This window comes from Solenopsis invicta, chromosome 8 (assembly GCF_016802725.1).
Source record: "Solenopsis invicta isolate M01_SB chromosome 8, UNIL_Sinv_3.0, whole genome shotgun sequence".
In the NCBI taxonomy this organism is placed as follows: domain Eukaryota; kingdom Metazoa; phylum Arthropoda; class Insecta; order Hymenoptera; family Formicidae; genus Solenopsis; species Solenopsis invicta.
This window is the reverse complement of record NC_052671.1, coordinates 848216-867326: the sequence shown is the minus strand read 5'-3', so window position 1 is coordinate 867326 and position 19111 is coordinate 848216. Positions and strand designations below refer to the sequence as shown.

General features: G+C 34.7%; 1 protein-coding gene and 1 non-coding gene across 2 annotated transcripts in view; both read left to right on the top strand.

The window, feature by feature from the left end:
- Positions 1-19111, top strand: part of LOC105192865 (mediator of RNA polymerase II transcription subunit 25) — a 25351-nt gene extending 6240 nt beyond the window's left edge. The window contains exons 2-9 of the mRNA XM_011157133.3: positions 1706-1957; positions 13733-13960; positions 14132-14310; positions 14588-14885; positions 15335-15775; positions 15975-16199; positions 17437-17710; positions 17872-19111. Of these exons, the coding sequence (XP_011155435.2) occupies positions 1706-1957; positions 13733-13960; positions 14132-14310; positions 14588-14885; positions 15335-15775; positions 15975-16199; positions 17437-17710; positions 17872-17969 (1995 nt within the window). The 3' untranslated portion in view covers positions 17970-19111. The remainder of the gene's footprint in view (positions 1-1705; positions 1958-13732; positions 13961-14131; positions 14311-14587; positions 14886-15334; positions 15776-15974; positions 16200-17436; positions 17711-17871) is intronic.
- Positions 16442-16523, top strand: Trnal-aag. The gene has a single exon. It is a non-coding gene; the product is annotated as a tRNA-Leu (tRNA).

The window sequence follows — 19111 nt, the reverse complement described above, 5'->3', positions numbered from 1 at the left end:
GGAAATAACTGTCGCCTTCAAACGTGCTTCACGATTTTCCAAAGCATTACGAATCTTCTCTAAATTCTTTTTTTCATTATGAAATAAGTATAAAATATATAATTTATTATGTGCTCTGTCATAAGACACTGTAAATGCAATGAAATATAAATTATCGTTGACGACTGAACTTAAATTGCTTCGCTCAGTCTTCTCGAAGCAATTCGCCATGATCGGTCTGGACCGTTCTGGAACGTTCTCCACGGATCGAATAGATAGTAATGGACAGACTAAGAAATTTGTCTCACAAAGGACAAATAATAATTTTTTTCGTCTCAAGCGCCTGGCAACAGTGTTTACTTTTGTCAGGAGGATCGCGCGGTATAAAGCCAGGCCTCGGATGGCCTACTATCTCTTGGAAGCCTCTCACCCGACTCGTCCATCCACATCGAGGTCATTACGAATTGTATGTACAAGTACAGTCCACGGTGCAAGTCTCATCTCCCGTAGAGAGAAACTTACCTCCCGAAAAATCAAAATCTACCATAATTTGACTCGAACATAAAAATATTTGATGCAGAGTAATCAACGAACCAAAAGCGTATAGAGATGAAAATATGTCTTAGGCGTTTAGCTCAAAATCAGTTTCAAATCAACACGCGGTGCAACATTTGTTTCGACACAAGTTCCAAATACGTAATGTAGCATAATTACGTAACACGGTAGTCAAACGTGATCCATGAATTGGCGTAAAACAGCGACCGGCTGTCTATGATCTACAAAAGCGTCGGGCGTCAAAACGGGTCCGAGAGGCACACTATAATAATGTCAAGGTACAGTTAGCACGCGTCAGATGTATTTTATCGCGTTTATTGCCGGAGCTCTTAAAGGAGTTAAATGACGACGCGGTAGTTTATTTTCAGCTGTCGTTAATTTGCCCGACTGCGATACGCGGACGTCATGCGATGGCTGGATACACATTTGCACGTTATTTAAATATATATATTTATTTATTTACAACACAAAACATTTAAGCCGTATCTTTCCTTGTACAGTAATAAGAACTGGTAAGGATACATTGATAAAATTTTTGTTAATCAAGTGATGTCGACTGATATACGCTCAATGAGAAGAATACGAGTCAAGGAGAATGGGACTAGGATATAAAATAACGGAGACACTTGGAGAGACACTCATTCACTCGCCAAGGAAAACCGCACTTTGCGTTTCCACGGTATTCAACAAAAGTTCCGGTGAATCAACGAGGTGCATTAACATACATACGAGACTTTACATAATCACCTTTTCCCCTCTTATCGGTGTAACTGGCGCGGGAATCCGCAGAGTAAAGCACAATTTGTTCGTGTTCGTGTCCATGCGAGGCATATACGTGCGTGTACGCCTATATCTATATCACACCTGTCACAAAGGTGCTGGTACTCTTTTCACACACACACATACACATATACAATGGTACTCGGGACTTCACGCTGGTTAACCAACCGAGTCGAGGCCTTTTGTCGTTTCACGCTCTTCTTTGACGTTCTCTTCGTCATTGTCGTTTTTAAACTGTTTAATATTAGAAGCGACGAGTCTCTCCTGCGAAACCCGATTCATTTGTCGCTGTTGATGCTCCAACGATAAGAAAAAAAAAAAAGAGAAATTATGTATAAACCTCGTTTCCTTCTCCGTTCAAATTTCATGACAAGTGAAATCTTCTCTACAGGCCTACATGAGACCGTCGTCGAAGAGTACGGCTGTGCAGATCGCTAGGATCGCCGCTGTTACTCTGGTCACGATGTCCGTCGTGCTCGGTAGTTTTATCCTGGCGGCATCCTGGGTCCAGGCTAGAGCTTCCTGCACGCCGGAATCGATTGCAGCGATGCAAGCTGAGATGAAGCTCCATAAACAGGCATACGGATCGTATCAGCCGCAAGGTGAATTCTTGAAACATTTGCAGCCGGAGGCTCTGGTGCAGGTAAGAAGTATATTCAAAAATTAAGTATCTCAACTGAATAAGGCCCTCTTTATTTATTTCAATTTTTAAAACTCTATTTGTGCGAATATTGAAATAAACTAACTATAAGTGAGAAGAAAATCTCTATTTCAATTACTCAAACATAAAAATAAAATATGTCTTCCATATAAAATATTTGTAAATTTTTGTTTATCACAGACATTAAGCTTTACGTGCTTATGAATGTAACGAAACGCGAATCAAAAATAAAAGTTTAGAATAACAAAGAAACTATAAACGTTATCTAATCAGTTAGGAAATGGAAGACTGTTATAATATGTTATTAAATATAAAATAATGTATACTTTATAAGCAAAAAAATTTTATAAAAACGATTTATACAATCACTTCGTCACAAGTTTTTATTGCACTAAACAGATACGTTGTTATCAGTTCTAATTCCCGAGCTGCTCTTTACCTACCTGTAGCATATCTTTTAAGTATGTATTCTAGATGTAAAATAAAATAAAACGCAAAAACATGTCTTATGATAAAATATATCAGCATTAGAGAGTAAAGATGAGTAAATGCCGAAATATACAGTTACATATAATTCGTATTTTGCTACTGAATATACTATATTAGAACGTTTTTTTATGATGCTCACAAGCTAATAAAAATCAGTACATATCTCGTTATCGTTAGATTGTCAATTTAATTGACAATTGCAAAGTCGCAAGAAGCTCAAGGTAAGTCCGAGTATAATCATGAAAAAAAAGCAAGTATAATAGTAATAGTAACGATAAAACAAGATTTGCTGTAATGTTTTTAGGGTCTTTATCCGCTGTCTTTGAAAAATGCAGCCACGTAAACACACGATTATCGAGATAACGACCGTCCTTACCGTAGTCGTTATGGAGAAATCGCGTTGACGGTCCTGCTAATTTTTCGTAGTAGGGAAAGTGACTATGTCTGTATCGACCGCGTTAGATTTCTCGTTTAATTGTTAAACGAATTAAATTCCATCGTTCGCGGCGTAAAAAAACAACGGAGTCGACACCGCGCCACAGCTTTCAGCTTGTTATGTTCACGGTGGTGGTTTCCACGAAGATTTCTAAGTTTTCACGTCGCGGAGGCGTGCGGCGACGCGGCGACGGATCGTAAAAGGAAATCGATCGATGGAACTCTGTAGATCGTCCGGGTTTTATCTCGGACAGAGCTGCGATTTGCCTCTTTACGTTCGAAAGTGAAAAAGGAAGGCGTTAGTGCGATGTCGCTAATATAATTAACATTTGTTTTTGCACTCGGCGAAAACGCAAATTTGCTTTAGTGAGCTAAAGAACACTAATGCGATGTACGATGAGAACAAATAAATCGTAACACGGACAAAAATCTGCGTTTCAGGCATTTTATATAGTTACACGTTTTTATCTTTTTTTTAAATTTTTTTTTAAATTTAGACACGTGTAATTTGTGATCCTTTTTTTTAAAAAATCTTTATAGAAAGCTACATTGTTCCGCATCAAATATTGTCAAAAAACATTAGATTGTCTTGACAGTTAAGTTTGAATTAAATCTTTTTGCTAAAATTCATCGATCAGTTGTATATCAGAAATATTATAGTTACATTATACTATAATTGAAGAATAGTCATCGTTATATGTGTACATAAAATGGATTATCACTAAGAGAAGAAAACATAATCATTTCTGATCTAACGTAGACACATTTGCCTTAATGTCACCGTAACGATTATTACACTTGTCATTGATTCTTTTAACTGCTCCATAAAATACAATTTACAACTGTGGAGATAATACTGTAGGTATAATTGGAACCTCCATCAGTCGATTACTGCAGCAAGAATCAGTCTAATCTGCCTAATTCTAGACGGAAAATATTATTTCAATCTAGACGTCAACAGAAATTGTTAGCTTGCATCACGATAAAAACAAAATACAAATGTAGCGAGTATAATAACTGGGGTAAATCTTCTTCAGGAAGTAATTACAAAAGCATCGCACGCGTGACTTATGAACGAAAGTTACATGACGTAATTATCGACAACTTGTTGCACCACTTTTTTTTATCAATATCACGCTCAGAGTAAGCACATTTATTTTAATTTCATTGTCAACGTGCCAGCGAGTAGTCGTTGCAGAACTACTGTCGCGAAGTATTTGTTAGCGAAATCGTATCTCTAAGTGCGGTGCAATTAAATGTAGGAAGCAAATTTCCAAGCAAAACAGTGGATTTTCCTGTTTCTTATAGTAATATTCGTGTAAATTGTAATTTCTTGGAAAATTACCAAGCAAGTGGTTTTTATTCGTAATATTGCGTTTTCCATTTTTGTCTGATTGTGAGTCTTTCTTAGATAAGTTTTTTTCTCTACGTGTTTAAGCAGGAAACAAATAATTATTCATATTTTGCACATTTGTCAATCGACGCGTCTAACGAAGAAAACTGGGCATCTCACCGACACCCAGTGAAAATCACGAATGGTCGGATGCTAATGAATGAACTAGCAAAATATCGCAAATTTAGAAAGCGTAGAGTTATTTACAAGGTGTTCTTCATCAAGAAAGAAAGAGAGAGAGAGAGAAAGAAAGAGGCTCGCGAGCGTCTTGCAAGCGCGCGCTTGAATTGACACGCGAATTGCAATTCCCAACAAATTGCTAGATGTAATAGAAAAAAATATTCTCATAACCGCGCGCGAATTTCCTAAGAAAGTATCGTGCCGCGAAATACTTCTCAATAGCTCGGGCAACAGTCGAGCAGTTATGCACAGTCGGACAATTATTATGGCCGAAATGGCCAAGTTACAATGGGGGAAACGCCAACCGTCCGTTGCGTTATTATCGTCTAACTTTATTATATTGCACGCGACGACGATGCCGCGTTGGCTCGTTCGTCTCGGAGAAATTGGGAACGAGCGCCTTACGTAAAGCGAATATAATAGCTCGGGCACTCAAAACCAGAAAATCGGAGACATTTTTTTCTTTTGATTAAAAGTTCAAAGTTTCACGAGACGCCCAATTAACTCGCCCACTTTCACGGCATTTAAATAACCTTCATTTATTATTTATTAAAACAGAGACGAACGGCGCGACGAGATCGTCTTCAAATATTTTTGGAGATTTCAATGCCAGCTGCGCAAGGACGTCGTTCTCTACGCTCAACTCTATATTTTATGCCAATCTCTCCTTGCAACGGGAAATTACAAGGAGAGATTGGCATAAAATATATTTTTCATTTTCATAGAAATTAAATTGTTGTCGAGATCGAACATCTGGCTAAAAAACGGCACGTATACTTGATTATAATCGAGAGAGAGAGAGAGAAAAGTAAAATACTTACGAGTGAAATCTGTCAATAAGACTGTATAACCTACGTTTGTTTTATTTGCTGTTGAGTCGAGATTCAAGGTTTAATTCAAGGTTGTATTCAGACAAAGCGATTATTATAATCATACAGCAACAGTATCGAAACAAATTGTTCGGAAAGATACTAATGTGGATAAAGAACGTATTCAACAGCTAGCTATTTCTGTTTCAAGATTTATACGTGCGCGCGTCTGTTGATTACACTTGTTTTATTTATATCGACGGAGAAAAAGAAAGAGTCGAGCTATTCCATTGCATGATTTATTAAGCGTAGGATTGCACATTTTACTAGTTAATAAAAGACTATTGAGAAAAGCACGATTTGAAGTAACGGTATTTCGTGAGATTTCTAGATATCAGCAAATAAACGATGAAAGATGAAATGTTTGAGATATTATTTATACTTGAAAAAAAAAGTTTACTTCGAATCTCTCGATTTTATCTCGATGTGCGGCTATATTTCTCCCTAAATCACGAGCATAGCGGAGCATACGCTTTCGCTGACGCGGGCACGTGCAATCAGCCCATAAATCCTAGCGAGATTATCTTTCCCTAGTGTCGAGCGTCCAGCTGACTGACAGCTGACAAGAAACGCATGACGCGCGTAAAAAGCGCGATTTTTTTCCACGCATCATAAATTCCCCGCGCGACGCGACTCGATCTCTCGTCGTGAAACGGAAAGACGCGGCGGCGGCGCGGCGGTGGAACGTGCCAATACGTAGACAACGACGCGGCGGCGGCGCGGCGGTGGAACGTGCCAATACGTAGACAACGACGATTAATTCCGGCGTTTAAGTGAGCCCGGACTGCGAAGAACGGACTTTCGAAGAAGCACGCTTCGATCGTCCGTGAGTATTAAACGCAGAAAACGAAACGCAAAGAAACGCTCGGAGCGAAGCGGTGCCAGGAGCCGCGCCGCGCGTTCAAGGAGAACCGCAAACGGGGGAATTACGTAATTCGAGTTGCTGCGTTCCTTGTGTGTGACTGCGGTTCTGCACGCGGATCGACGAACGAGTCAACGTTATGTTTGCAAATTTATAACGATCACCACGACCAGTCGCACTTGCGATATCGATTGATTGACGATAATGCGCAAGGTTGACATTCTCGAAATAATTCTTTTCGCTTTCCTTAGCGAGAATACGATAACGTCGATAGATAAAGAATCCCAGTTTTATTTATGCAGACTTACGATGTACGCTTACGATGTACGAATGTAAACCGTTACATAAACGGTTGAGATTCAGCTAATTTCCCCCTTCAATTAATTCCTACATCTAAACTTTTACCTCATTCCTATAATAAATCCGCTTATTTATCTTATCATGAATATCTGATTATATATTTTACAGTTACGACATGCAACTCTTTTTGCTCAGAAAAATTTCAACAGAAAAGCATTCTTATAAATATTCGCGTTTCTTATAAATACACCCGTCGCGTACACTCGGTCGCCCATCATTTGATTTCCGTTAGACGAGGCCTCGAATACTCATCAAACAATCGCGAGGCATCGCGGAAGCGACGCGCTCAATCGCGCAACGAGTTTTCTCTTCTCTCGGTAATCAATTTCCCCTCATGAGAGACTCTCTCAAATTGAATTGTTTCCGCGAACCTTGCAGTGTTTCTACTAATTAATCAATATTTCTGCGATAACGCCTGCATCCCGCTACCCCTACGAAATCACGTATAATTTACGGCAATGGAGTGCTTCGTTAATGAATTAAGTAAGCACAAAGATCATTTTTTATTACATTATCTATTATAATATATATATATATATATATATATATATATATATATATATATATATATATATATTACATTAATCGCCCTATTATATTATAACAGCGATGAATTGAAACATGTCTAATTATATCATATTAATTATTATTATGTCAATTATATTATCTATTATTTTTGTTATATGGTTTGACACTTTTGTTGTCAGTAACATAATTATGAACTCATTCATGACAGGCAATTGCCTGGAACGAAAAATAAAATACACTTTTTCCCCGAACAGTGAAATCCGCCAGATCGATTATTCCTCGTAGCAGCGAACCGAGCGAACGCAACGTCAATGGACGTCGTCGAGTTTGATCGCGCGCGAATGTAGCGGCCATTTCCGGTCCGCTTATGGCGACCGATAGAAAGTAAGATCGATATAGTTATACGTTGCAAGAATGTTAAGATAAACTAAGAGCGCCCGGTTCGCATAACGGACGTGCAAAGGTGAAAATCGGTCATCGTGGGGTCAATGAAATCCGGCGAGATCGACCATAAAAGCATCGTGACTCACATAGACATCAGATTTGGCCTAAGGAATTGTGAAACCTCTCGGCCTACGAGCAAAAGTCATTTTTACAGGATTTAAGTGTAGAAATTGCTAAATTATAAGTAATTAACTCACTAATTATTAAATATTGAATTAAAATATCTCAGAGTTTGCTATTATTTCTATAAAAAATTTTAATTCCGAAATAACTATTTGTTACCAAGTGTAATAACCCGTTATAAGTTGTAAGTGTTAAGTATCGTTCTTCCTCTTACAATTTCAATCTTAGCTACAATCATGGGCAATTTTACAGTGACAGCGGAAAAAGCTTCACCGACGTTTCATTATTTAAATGGATGGTTCGTTCGTATTGTATTTTAGTATATGAGTCGTTTCAAGAATCATCTTTGCGCACGGTACCCTTAATTTGTCCTGAATTGCACGTCAAAATTAACACTCGCACGTACATATTATACCTTCTCGCAAGTTGTAATTCAATTTCCTAAGTAGCTTCTGTTATTTTACAGACGGAAGTCGTCTGATAATTGTCGTTGGATCGTTTGTTTTCTTACAACGCAAAATCCAATATTGTTTTGTAAAAATGTACGTCACTTTTTTTTCCACTTATTTCAAGTTTATTTAAATTATATTATAATTCTTTTAAATTTAATGCCTGAAAAAAGAGTTAACCTTTTGGAATAAAAATACAATTTAATATACATTATATGCACCAATAAATTATTAAACATAATGTTTATGTAATTCAGTCTTTCGTTAAATGAAAATAATGTCTCTTACGTACATATTTATTAAGGCTAAAATAGAAATAAGAATTAATTTTTTCAATTTTGTTAATTACAAAAAAACGTATAATTTAAAATATAATAAGAAAGTTACACAGAGTTACTCGAGTCAATGACTTTTCAATGATAATTACATGGATAATCACAACGATACAAGATACTTCAGGATGCTGTAGTTTTTTTCATCACATCTTAGCAGCAACCAGATACTCGGAAAATGTACCACGACGAAAGTGGGTTGTCGGTCGCGAGTCTCGCGTTAACCGCGAGAGGTGAACGTTCTCTAAAAAGATTTTCTCTCGGCAACCGTATTGTATTATACTCTTTGGTTTGACAGTTTCAAGTCGAGACTTAAGGTACCATATTCGCACGTCCCGTCAACGTCATCGGTAGAAAATAGAATTCTGACTCATTCGTCTATACGTAACGCTGCCGCGGCCGACTCTTCCTTTTTTATACGTGAGAACGATCGATCAGAGATGTTAATGAATGTATCCAGACGAGAATCTCCTCTGTCGATTGAATTTCCATTCTGCGTTAGATGGAATGATACATACGATTGTTAACTCGCGAAGGAAAATAGCACGGGATTGAATATATTTAGCTCGCACACAAGACAATTGTATAATTTTGTGCTTTGCGAACAGGCTGAATGTTTTCTAATAATTATGCTATTTTCTTAGTAAAATACAATTTTGTATTACATATTAAATATTTATGTATTGAGTGTTTCATAAAGACCGTAACGACACTTCAGAGTAGACTGAGATCAATCATTTAGAGACAAAAATCCTAATACCAAAATATCGAGACTACAATAGTTTTTAAATGCGAAGGATTTTAAATTGGCAAATTAAACTGTCCGAAATTAGCGCGCTCAAATACGGCATATTAAGGCTGTGAAAATCTATAATGCATGTAACGTAAACTATAGACTTTTAGCACTGGCAGTGAATTTGAGAACATAGCCCAAGCATCTCATTTCATTTATTAACTATTAACCTCGATAATTTGATATTAGGATTATCGTCTCAAAATGACATCAGCTAATTTACTCTTAATCTACTCTTGTTACAATCTTTATAAGGCACCGTGTGTATATAAAGACTTTTTAATTATAATGATAGACAAATTTAAAAAAATTATTTTATAATTATGGAAATTAAGTATGGAAATTTATGGAGAGTTTATTAATAAAAATTCCATGCCTGGAGAAAGCTAACTTTTTAATTAAATTTAACTGGGCTTTATTTTGCAAATAATACATATAAGCATAATGAAATTAATTGCCCAGTTTTATGGTTGAAAGGCTTATCTTATATATCTACTTTCTTTTCTGATATTATCGAACGATTATAACGTTTAACTTGTGAACTTGTTCGTAATGTTGCGATCAAGTCAAGTTAGAAGGTAAAAGTCGTAACGTTACGACAAGTAGCATTGCATCGTCCTACAACCATGTCGCTATCATGTTCAGCACCGTATACACCTCTTAAAAACGACAGGTAGCCATAATTGATTGTAATGCTTCGCTAATTGATAGGTTGAAGAGGTTTACTGCGTTTTCTAAAGAAAGCCATTCGGTATACGGAGGCGAAGTCATCGCTGCGGCAAATTGCAATGACGATTTCTTCCATGTCGCACGCTCCGTGAATCTCGAGTGGGTGGAAACGTAACTCTCATTTTCCTTTTTTCTGCGAATTTCATGTCCCGATGTTGCACATCGGGAATTTCGCGATGTACGCAAAATAATTGCCCTACGGTGTAGTAAGCCAGCGAAAAGTGACATGTATCGCGCAACATATCGTTTACCGCGTTACGTCTCGCGTGTACGTACATGTATACGTATAAAGAAATTATGCATAGAAATTTCTTTGATAGATACACGCAACTGTAATTTAATTAACCATATTCAATCATTACTGTAAATATTCCTTAAAAGCGAAAAGCGCAGTGAGCGAGAATGAAGATACGTATCGTTTTAACTTTACGTGAAATTTTGTGCATTTTGAATAGCATTTAGAGAGCAATGCAAATCTCAACTTTTTCTTTCTTATATCTAACGTTTATTGAATTTAGTTAGTGGAATGGAAAGCTACTATAATCAACTGAAAATAAATTAATAAATAACAATAAATAATTAATTTTCTATTTTTAAAATTAATTATTTGCGTGGAGAAAAATTTAATTGATTTTTCCCTGATTCAAATTTCCGATAGAAAACAATTCACACTTGTGAATTCACGAATCAAATTCGACATTCGAAATGATGGGATTTTTTTTCTATCGAAAATTTTTATCATAATTCTTTATTTTTTATTTTCACATTCCTACGCTTATATAAAAAAAAGTTTTTAGCTGTTGTCTTAAAATCGTTGAAGTCTATCATCCTTTCAATTCAGAATTTTTTTTAACAAAGGCATGATGAGCGGTGTGTTATATGAATCTTGATTCTTTGCCTAGTTCCCGCAATTATACACGAATGCTATTTATTTCGCAGAGGCTATGCATATACTCGTATGAGAGGCACTATCTCCGCCGACGCGACGCAAGTTATATGTACGTTCCCGTAACTTAGTGAGTTTCATCTCGGCTCGTTCCGTTTTAGTTTGACGATCATGCAGGTTGCCTGTCGCTCGTCCGGACTATCGCGAAATCCTTTCTACGTCCTGGGCAATTTCCCCGAGTGGAAAGTGCTTAGCCGTGTTCGCGTTTCTTCGCGCCTCGAGTGCACGATTCTCAACTTATCCGAATTGTAAGTTAACTGTTTAAAGTATTGCACTTTCACGATACCGATATTGATGCAAGATATTATATTCGCAAAAAAACTTGGTTAATTTAATACATATCAAATGTCACAAATAATATACAAAAGAATACTGACCGATAAAGGCATACCTCATCAATATTTTATATTTTTACTTTATGTAAGTAATATTTAGTCACAAAATTATAAAGTAAATGAGAAATATAAACAAAACTTAACAGACTATACATTGTTTTGTGCTTACTAACAACATTGTAAAAAAATCAGATATAACTGATTTTAATTTTTGATTTGTTTCTGCAGCTAATAATATAATCATGCAATTTTATACTAAATTTTTTTATATTTTCATGAAAAAAGATTTATTGTACAGGCTGACTAATTAAGACAAATAAATGATAATAGTAAAATTAATCATTCAATTAAAAAAGCATGTCAATTGCAAAAATAAATTCAAGCGACTTTTGTATTTCGTTTCTTACCTTTTCATTATATTCTTTTATAATATTAAATATTTGATACTTTTTTGATAAATTATTAAAATAAATATTAGTTACCTTATATTTTAAATTATAATAATTAAATTTATAATTTCGATATTTTTAACGGTGGTACAATTTAAAAAACTCAAATTAATTTACTATAAATTTTTTTTACACTATGCTAAAGGTACTATTTAAACAATTGATCGTTTAAAGTTTAAATTGTACCTATAGGTCTTTTCAATTACATCGTCTTTGAAAGTGTTAGTAAAAGATTAAACAGTATAATGAAGTATCTGAAACAAACTTTAATTTCTTGCGGACATTTATTTGCGGACAGTATCAAATGGGAAATATCAAAAATAATTCGTAAGTTGTACATATTCGGCAATTCTCCTCTATACAACTTTGACAGAATACTTTGTTGTCTTTAATTTTCTTACATGAATACTTATCCGACGTATCTCATAAGAAGCTTAAAAGCTATATACTTTCTAAAATTGATGATTAATTGCTTACAATTCTTGTTTCTTCTAAACAGGATATCATAGTGAAAAGATTATCGGAAAATTAAATAACTGTCAATCACAATACCATTCATTGCGTTATCAAACGTCAATAATCCGAGAAGTCAATAATCGCTACTACGTGTGCAATACACTGTGAACTTATTATGATCCACAATTGTGCAGCTGTTGCAATGTACGTTTCTTGCACAAAATTGTAATGATCCATTGCCAATCGGCTTACGCGTCAAGAAGCCGCAGGAAAGACATCTAACCGCATCAATATTCGTTGAGAGAAACATTTCAACACGTTTACGCCGCATTTGCGGTAATCCATAATTTAATGCTTGTAAAGATTTACCGGATACAGCAAACGGGACGAATGACGCGCTTCAATCGAAAAATCTCTCGCGTATAAGCCGCAATTGCGTGAAAGTCAGAAACGCGATCGAACTAGAAGAATGCAAACTTACGAAGTTGGAGCTTACGGTTTTTTCTCTTTTTTTTTCTGCTTTCTACGTTTCCATATTAATAGTAAAATAAATATCAATATTTTACCTTATGATATTAATTTATGTTTGCTGTATAATTGATAATCTAATTAAGCTGTAATAGAATTGTAAAACTTGTTTTGACAGAAATTTCATGTCTACGTTACGAAGATGTCTGATCTTAAGTTATTAAAACGTTATGTATTTTTAACAGCTTCTAATAACTTTTTATTAGGGGAAAGTTAACTTCGACAGCTTTGAAAAAGTAGAATACTCTTCCATCGCATCACTTAACGTTTGATGCAAAAATATTTTTAAAAATGTTTAATTAATTTATTTATTTAAAAGAAGGATATCATAAGAACATATACGACAAAGCAGATTCCGTTATTTTATTTCTTCAAACATTTTATTTTCCCGTTCGTATACGATTTCCATAGTTGGCGAGGTTACAGCGTGATAATATAAATGTGAGTTCACTTTCACTAGTGACCCACGATGTCGCGAGCAGGAAGACAAGTTGCATCAACGAATGATGATTGCCGCGACGGTATTTGTTCAGCTTTCGAAGCCTCGAGGAATACTCGTCTCTTTCTGCTGGAATTTTTCAAGTCTCTTTCATAAAACAGTAAAATAGAAGCTTTAAATACGACCAATTTCTACTGTGAAATCAATACATATGTGATCTTTTAAATATGGAATGTAATTACCGTTATTAAAAGTTTAAAAATAAATTACCGATGTACAAGAGCTCTCGTATAATATTTGCGACTCTCACAATAATCTTCTTCCTTCCATTTTCTTAATCAGATTTAATTATGAACATTATATGTATTATAAACATAGATTATATTATCAATTAAGAAACATACTATCAAATATAAAGTGTTTAAACAATTTAATTTATAAATGTAATTTAATTCAATATAATATAATTTATTTTTATAATTTATTATGTTTTTTCAGTTTAATGTTTTCAATAATGTATAATATAATAGCATTGTAATACACAAAGAAAGTTATGCTCTGTCTCATAAATACTATTTATGCAAGTCTCAAAGTAAATAAGAATTATTTTAATCGTAGGAATCCGTTGAATCGAAGGATTCTTTGCAAAGTCTCTCTACACCAGTGAAAAAGGAAGTCGAACCGGATACTAAGGATATGAAAACTCAAGGCGAAGGAGAGAACAGCTCAAAATCTGACAATGAAAATGGCGATCATGACGATGATGATGATGATTACGATGATGATGAATTCCCTCCTGTGCACATTAAGCTTCCTCTTCAGTTGGATCTCGACGACATTGCAGGCGTAATTATATGCATTTTACATATAATTCTACAAATCTTATTTTTTTTTCATAAATATTTGAAATATGATAATTATCGTATTGTATAAAAATCTTATATTAGTCTTGTACTTTTATAATTTTTAATTTTAATTGATATTGTAAATCATATCTGAAATTTGATTGCTTTCCAGACGTTGATTCAACAAGCTCGTAGTAGAGTTTCCTGCGTAGTTGAAAGACGACGAGCCGACGAGGTGATGGACGGAACCGGCGACAACGGTTTAGATAACAGTACCGATCCGCAGCGTTTCCAAAGACTAAGCGGCGAGCGAGTTGCCATTCTTTGTGAATCAGGCAATCCAAACCAAGAGTAAGTAACATATAAGTCAAAGTGTTAAATAATTTGACAATTGTAATCAATATCAAAATTTTCGAAAACTTAAATTATTATTTAATCAATAATACTCTTCAAAAAAATATTGTAAGGCAAATAAGATATAATATAAAAAAAGACGTCCCATAATTAAATATTAAAAAAATAAATAAACAATGACAATTGGGTGTAAAATGAAATATTCTAAACTTGATTATCATAGACGAAACGTAGCAATATAAAGCATTAACGATTTCGCTTTTATTGTTTTTAGGCAGCAGGATCAAGAGATGCTTACCCCGATCATTGTGCCTCTGGGCACTGTACAAATTCCCCTCCATTCACAGGAACCTAACCCGAACTATCATCAGTATCAAATACATACCCAATATCAAGTTCCTGATATGCAGCAATTGCCGCTTAGCGACCCACGAGGATTAAATCATATCCCGCCGGGTGTACTTCCTCCGGAACTTCGTAACCTTCCTCAGTTGACCATGGAGATGAGACCGCCTCGAATGGGCCCGCAGACGCCCGTGATGGGACCTCAGAATAACCCGATGGGACCACAAGTAAGTCTTGTCTATAATACAGACATAAACGACCTTCTAAACGCTACAATATTTCTAGAATATAATGTTTTAATGTTATATAAGAATATTGTATTAAATGTTACATGTCCGCTTTATATAATGTTTATGGTATATTATTTTAATATTCATGGAATATTAGGAAAATGTTCTACGAATATTATTTAATATTAAATAATTAAATTATTATAGTGCTTACAGGGTGAATTACGTACAATACCATCCCAGCAAACACCGAACATAATACATACATGTGTAATATTATATAACATAAATATAAATCATATACTATATATATACATTATATAATATTACATCTACGATATATATTCGGTGTTCGCTGAGATGTCTCTCAATCATGAATAAAATTTATTCATTAATAAATAATTTATGTAGTACAGCAATGTCAATTATTCGATATTTATAACTAGATCGAAATGCGTCAAATCCCTATCGACCTGCGTCATTTCCCGATGGACCCGATGAGAGGAATGCGACCGATGATGCAAGAGCCTCGCCAGGAACCACAACAGGTTTCGATGGTGTATCAACAGCAGGCCGAGCAAGTTCCCAATTCTTACCATGAGCAAGGTCCAGCTATGATGCCACCACCTCCCCCACAAGCCGAAGCGCAGGAGCAAGATCCAAGAATGCAACAGATACCACCTATGATGATTCCGCAGACCGAACAAAGACCGCCTGCCCCACCTCAGGTTACGCCTGAAAAGCCACGCTCTCCTTTCCAGGGCATTCCCATAGAAATCAGGAGAATAATTCAACAAGTACCGTTGGAAATTAAGAACATTATTCAACATATTACTGGCGAAGCCAGAGCGATTCCGGTCCAAGTACCAGAAGGGGCACGTCGTGAGGTAACTTGATTTATTTATCTTACTTTAAATTGTAAAGAACAATCTGAAGAAATTGTTTTCACTGCTGTGTTGTAGAATATATTTTTTTTTATTAAATGGTACATAGTAGTTTTAATATAAAAATTTTTATTCGAAAAATATGTGACAAACGACTACTAAAATCTATTATGTTTTTAAATGTGTGTTTCAACGTAAACAGGAACTCAAACCTTTCCCGGAAGGCGCGCGGCCAATACCATTAGGACCATTCCCACTTCCGGTGGAAGTGAGAAATTTAATTGAGCATGGAAACATTGAAGGTCGTCAACGCCCGGATAGCAGCGAAGAGCAACAAGAAGCGAAAGCTTTCTCTGGTCCGGAGGATGACAGTGATGAAGAAAGAAACTTCCCTATTCCTATGGAAATCCGTAATATAATTCACCAGGTAAAATGATAAGAATGGTTGCGTGTAAATTACCCACATTCTTTTTATTTCTTCTAATTTCTATAGCGTAAAGATCGAAATTATCCTGTAAAATAATATATATTAGTGTAGAAACAGATTATTACATATATATATATATAAAACAGATAATATATATATATATAAAACAGATAATTATATATAAAAATGAGAGTATAAATAAAAATAAGGTGGCTGGCACGTGTCGGAGGAATCGAACAGATGGTAGCGTGGCCGAGCGGTCTAAGGCGCTGGTTTAAGGCACCAGTCTCTTCGGAGGCGTGGGTTCGAATCCCACCGCTGCCAATTTTTTTTTTATGTATCATGAATACATTTTCTAAAGATAAAGCTATAGTAGAATATTACATAAGAAAACGAATTGTTTGTATACGTGTATATAGGGTAATATGATCGAGTAAAACTTAAGGCGCGCTGGTTTAAGACACAAGGTTTTTTATCATCGCGATTTAATTGATTACTAATATTTAATTTTTTGTTGGAGCAATAGATAATAATACAAGCTTATAAAAAATATTCTTTTGTAACCCAAAATGAGCAATACATAATCCTGAAGATTTTTGACATGCTAAAATTGAATTTGTAGCCCAAATAGCTTCATTATGTCAGGTTTCCGAGCTATTTTAATTTTAAAGTTTTAAAAGGGCCTATTTTGGATATTTTTTAGTTAGAATATTTCGTAAACTTGATGTGATAGAGAGATATGAACTAAGAATTCAAATTTAATATGAAAAAATCTACGAAAACACCTATGAAGTTTTATAAATGGGTTAGCATAATGACATGAAAAAAATTAAATGTTACAAGTATGTTTATTGTATTTAGCTGAACTCAGAGTCACGAACGACTCAACAATAAGCACAAGAGAACACTTTTGTAAAGTACATTTGAGAATTAAAATTCAATTTTACAATAAAAAAAAAAAATTAATGTAGAATTTAAGGAACAAAATTTGCAAAAATATATTACGTATAAGGTACAAAAGAGGCAAAAAAAAATAAAAATAGAAATTTAAAAATTAGAAAAATAAAACCAACAAATAAAAAATTTTAAAATAAAGAATATAGAATCGATGATTGCCGCGTTAGTGACTATAAGTTCGTCTAGGTGTGGTAAGCATACTTACAATATACAATTTTTTCACTAACCGTTTTCATAACATTTTTTAAACGAAATAATTAAAAAATTTCTAAAATTGTAGGTTGTAGAGGGACGTGCTTTCCCAGTTCCAAGATTTGCGTTGAGACCGGTGAAATCTATGGAAGTACCAATAGAAGCGCATGCTGAAGTAACTGATGGCCAATCCACTGAACAACAGCAATCGGAGCATCGGGAACAGGAGCAAGCGACACACATGATGAGCATTCAACAGCAGCAACAGCAGCAGCAACAGCAACAGCAGCAGCAACATGAGCATGAGCAAGAGCAAGAGCACTCACAGCAACACATGCAAGAGGAGGAGTCTCGCCCGCATTGTAAGTAAAAATTTATTTCAAAAAATTTTTTTAGATAGAATTGTTTTTTTATAAATAAAACAATTAAAAAGTTCCAGATGTGCGTTGAGAAAAGATTAAAATTAAATATACAATAATCTAATATTAAAATTAAAATATTAATTTCCTTTATCTATTTACAGATGTACAACCTCGCTCCGTGCGTTCCGTACCAGAAGAAGTCTTCTTGCATCGTCGTGAAAAGCGCGTGCGTCGTTGCGCTTGTGATTGCGCGTGTTAAAAAATATAGTTGATTGCGTCCATCATGTGAAATAAATTTTCAAAAGAGTCCGTCCGAAATAAAATTAAAAGTCGTAAAAAAGAGCGCCATAAACGCACACTTTGGTCAGACGTTCGCTGCGGTCTCGGCGTACGAAGCAAAAGGCGAAGAAAATAATTGAAGTATATTCTCATCAGTGTTGCAATCGCTGCAAGTACATCGAATTATTGATCGCATTAAATTTTTCCTACCCAAAGTACTTTTATTACTATTATTATTATTATTATTATTATTATAGCAAACCACAATATCCGAGTAACTTTTCTTCAGATTGCCCCAGGTTCCGCTTAGGAGAAGCGCTTGATAAAAATGAAGAGTCTTAAAGTATATTAACAAATTGCATTTACGATAAAGTATAGTACGAAGTAGAATTTTTATCTCGCGCGATAGATAAGTATTAATCGAAGCATACAGTTGACAATAAAAATTAAGTGTGCTTATCGAGGAATAATGTCTTGATTTAACAACACATAATTGATGTCAGAGAGTTCTCTTCTCTATTGGCCAACAATATGAGATTAAAACCGTTTATAAACTGGTTACATATGTTGAGATATATTTTACCAACAATTTTCGAATTGTTGATAAGATAATTGTTGATAGGCATGAGTGATACTTTCTAAATCAGTTTAATTGACTACATTGTTATACTCTCTTTTATAGAGAAAAAGAAATGCAAAAATAGTTAAAAAATCTGTGATTCTTCTACATACCTGTGAAAATGTTCTTCTGGCAATGCTGCACACAGATACGCATGGTCAAAGATAACTAATAATTAAAATTTCTGTATAATAATCGTCTTTTACATTCCGTTATTAACTTTGTATTTTTGTTTATTTCCCTATTATATCCCTGCCTCACTCTTTAAAGTAATAGAGAAAAGTAAAGATAGATTCTTTTAAAAAATAATTAAAATTTTTCAAGAATATTCGTCGGAACAACTTTAGTTTAAATGATTATTTACAAATATATTTCTGTACATTGTTTGCGCCTATCGAAAATTAATTTAAGCTTTATATATTTTATTGACTTATGTTCTCTATGTACTACATGTTTTTTTTCTTTCTCATGACAAATAATAAAGTGATACGATATTAATTAGA